The following is a 3,872-nucleotide window of genomic DNA, read 5'->3' as shown; positions in this document are numbered from 1 at the left end:
CACTGCTTATCCCCACTGCTAAGTTTGGTGTAAGCGCGCCGGATTGTGCCGGGCGGTTTCTCCAGGTGTCAGGTGCCTGCACAGTAATTATCTGTATTATACAAAGGGGTTCGTCAGTAGCAAACCATTCCGTGATGCGATATGTGCAGAGCAGTGTGTTATATTCAGTCCCGTTTTCGGTTTGTATTCGTTATTCCCCAGGAGGCGTTTCTGTTGTTCGTTATATGTATGTGTGTAGGTGTGAATAAACGGGTGTGCTCGTTGGGGACGGCTGAAGAGTCTGCTTCTATCTTCGAAAACACCCCATTGGCGACGAGGATGCTGTGAACTAACCCTATCTACCCCAACCCCGCCGCACCGTCTGGAACCGCCGCCATGAACTTCACCGGGCTTGCTCCGCCACCATTCTCCCCTCCGACGCCCGGCCGTCCGTCATTGCCATGGGAGCAGTGGGAGCAGATGTTCAACGTGTACTTGGTGGCATCCGGAGCCGCCGCATCAAAACTAGAGCAACTCAAGGCTATTATTTTTCATTGTTTGGGGGCGGAGGGCCAGCGGGTTTATCAGACGTTACATGCAGGGACCAGCGCCGCTGCAGCACCGTCAGCGCCAAGCGCCGCAGCCCTCGCCAATGACAAGTCTGCCGCTCCTGACGAATACGTCTTTGCACTCGTCGCTTTACGGCAGCAGTTTTCGACGTCGTGCAACGTTATCGTCGAGCGCCATCGTTTTCACCGCCGCAGCCAAAACACAGGCGATTCCGTTCATGACTTTGTTGTCACTCTACGGGAGTTAGTTGCACATTGTTCGTTTGCTTCGCAAGATGATGCTCTGCGGGACCAATTCGTTGCTGGCGTAGCTTCCAACCGCGTACGTGAGCGGTTAATGCTCGAGGGTTCCACATTGTCTTTCGAGGATTCAGTTCGAATTGCACTTCAGTTTGAGCAAGCAGCGGAAGAACTGAAGGAGCTTTCTACTTCAGTAGAGGCAATTTCATTGAATGCACATCCAGCAGCTTCCGAGTCAGCAGAGGTTAACGAGGAGCGCGGACGGCTCACGTGCGCCGCAGCGGACCGCCCCCCTGAACGGAACCGAGAAGGCAGTAGCTTCCCGATGCAGCTCGCAGGACCACTTCGCATCAGCGCCGCAGTGCCCAGCGCATGGGAGGACTGGTTCATTTTGCGGTCTCAAGGGCCACTTTAAAAAAGTATGCAACCGCAAACGAACTCAAATGCAAGGCCGACTCCGTGAAGTTGAGTTACATGAACATGAAGATGAAGATGTTACATGAAGATGTTACATGAAGATGTTACATGAAGATGTTACATGAAGATGTTACATGAAGATGTTACATGGAGATGTTACATGAAGATGTTTCGTCATGTAGCAGTGCTGAGCAAGTTTTGACTTTGCGACGTTCCGCTCTTAGCGGAATTCATATTTAAGTGGCAAGTCCCGAATGTCACTTTGACATTTGTCGATTAAGGGTCGTCTGTTTCAATCCTGTCGGAGCAAGAATACAGTCAATATTTTCAGAGCGTTCCGCTCCTGCCTGCTCCCCATGTCACTCTGTTCGACTACTCTCAACGGCCGATTTCCGTGCTAGGTTGTTTCCAGGCAGATGTGCAGTTTAAAGGCCGCACAGCTTCACTACGTTTTTATGTTGTTCACCGAGGAACTTGTCTGATCGGTCTTGACGGCATTCAAGCCTTGGATCTTCGCATTGAGGGTTCTGCTCATAAATGCTTTCACACGTCCGTTGACACGCTGCCGACTCAATGACCCGCTATCCCGTTTTATTTCCATACCGTCAAGCGAGCAGCCTCGCAACAAAGATCTGCCGCCAGCCTTAGCACATGAGTTCAGTTCGCCTTTCAGCCCGGAGTTGGGTCTTGCTATGAGTAAGGGGTTCATCAATCGCATCAAGACGCGGCAAGGCAAGCAGCCTGCAGCTTCCAAGCTTCGCCGTCGGCCATATTCTCTCCGGTCGCTAGTATCAAAGGAGCTTTAGAGATTACTGAGCCTTGACATCATCGAGCGCATCGATGCTTCTGAATAGGTGTCCCCTATTATTGTTGTTGACAAGAAAGATGGTAGCATCAGGATATGTGTAGACCTTTGAGAGACAGCTGTCCATTACCCCATACAGAAGAGCTGCTTCACGCTTTGGTAGGCACTGCGCACCTCACAAAACTTGACTTGGCTTCCGCTTACCATCAGGTTCTTTTGCACCCTGACAGCAGGGATCTGACAGCTTTCATCACTCATGACGGTCTTTTCCTCTTTGAAAGAGTTTGCTTCGGTCTGGTTTCTGCCCCAGCGGCATTTCAGAAGATGATGGTGACAATCCTCGACCGTTGCCCTGGAGTGTTGTTCTACATCGATGATGTGATAATTTTTGGCAAGACCGCAAAAGAGCACCTTTCAAACTTGAAGACCGTGCTACAAAAGATTAAGAACGCAGGCCTAGCTGAAACTGAACAACAAATGCCTCTTTAACATTCCAGAACTTCCGTTCCTAAGGCATAAGGTCACTGCACGTGGTATCTCGCCACTTCCAGAGAAAGTAGATTTTGTAGTTAGCACCCCATTGCCAACTGATCTCCGTTCGTTCCTGGGTCTCGTAGAATATTACTCCAAGTTTGTCCCACACTTGGCACGAGTGCACGGTCGAGCCTATGAGAATCTTGCTTCGCAAACCGTTCATCTGGTCAGCTGAAACAGACAGCAGTTTCAGGAGGGTTAAGAAAATGCTTTCCTCGAGTACAGTCCTCCAGATGTTCGATCGGTCACTTCTAGTAATTGTGTCGACCGACGCGTCCGACTGTGGACTGGGAGCAGTCCTGCAGCAGAAAAGTGACCACGAGCTCCGCACAGTCGCTTTCGCATCTCGTGCACTGTCGCCTGCGGAGAGGAAATATTCAGTCGGTGAACGGAAAGCACTAGCGTGTATTTGGGCATGTGAGCGATGGCACACATACCTTTGGGGTCGCCATTTCACAATTCGAACAGACCATCAAGCACTGGTGTCCTTGCTGTCATCCCAAGGACATGGAAGACGCCCACAATTTCACTGTTGAATACCGCAAGGGGTACACAAACACTGCAGCAGATGCAGATGCAAGAAATCAAGAATCTGATTTCCAAGGCTCTGTACACAGGAACAGGGAAGAAGTCGTCACAAACAGCTTTATACAGGTTCTTCTTTTTCACTGAACTTAAGTATTCTGTCGAGAAGCGAGCCGACAGAATTCGAACACTGCTGACAATCTCTTTGAAAAAACTAGAAAGACGCCCTGGCATGCTTTCCGTAGCAACAACGAAATTGGGCAACGCCCGCGCGAGCCTCACTTGGCACACAGTGCGCAAAAAGGGGTCGGTAACGTCGCGAAAGAAAATAAATCTGTTTACAAGCTGGCGCACAAATAAATGAGCAAGCCCGAGACCTCCGTCTTTAATTGGCCGGAACAGGTTATCCCGACTACATCTTTCCCAGCTTGATGCCCATACAAACACAGCAAAGATTCGGTGTAGCTTTTGAACACTCAACCTAGAACAATGAAGTGCTTGCATGACGTACCACACCTTGGCAACGAAAAATAGATTACACACAGTGGCTCGTGCAAAGATAGACAGCGGCACTCCTTTCCACTTGTCAGCCTTCTCCCGTATTTCCTGAACTTGGGCTCGCCAAAATGGCTTGCTGTCTTCATAGAATTCTAGAGGTACACCCAAATACTTCACGGGTGTTGTAACCCATGTAACGTTGGCAAAAAAGTCAGGCGTTGATGTCCACGCCCCGTGCCAGAAGCCAAGACACTTTCCCCAGTTTACTGGACTTCCTGTGGTCGCACTAAAATCTTTCACAACTT

At 49.9% G+C, this 3,872-nt stretch overlaps 1 protein-coding gene across 1 annotated transcript; it reads left to right on the top strand.

Annotated features, from left to right (window-relative positions):
• Window positions 1–375: 375 nt before the first annotated feature.
• On the top strand, window positions 376–3,429 carry LOC146200402 (uncharacterized). Its single transcript, XM_084592348.1, has 2 exons — window positions 376–998; window positions 3,330–3,429. Exons 1-2 carry the CDS (start codon window positions 376–378, stop codon window positions 3,427–3,429), a joined length of 723 nt encoding a protein of 240 aa, XP_084448474.1.
• Window positions 3,430–3,872: the final 443 nt, after the last annotated feature.

This window comes from Amblyomma maculatum, chromosome 2 (assembly GCF_055883805.1).
Source record: "Amblyomma maculatum isolate TAMU_Amacu chromosome 2, ASM5588380v1, whole genome shotgun sequence".
Lineage (NCBI taxonomy): Eukaryota > Metazoa > Arthropoda > Arachnida > Ixodida > Ixodidae > Amblyomma > Amblyomma maculatum.
Note: the sequence above shows the minus strand (reverse complement) of the source record. Positions and strands in the feature narration are given on the sequence as shown.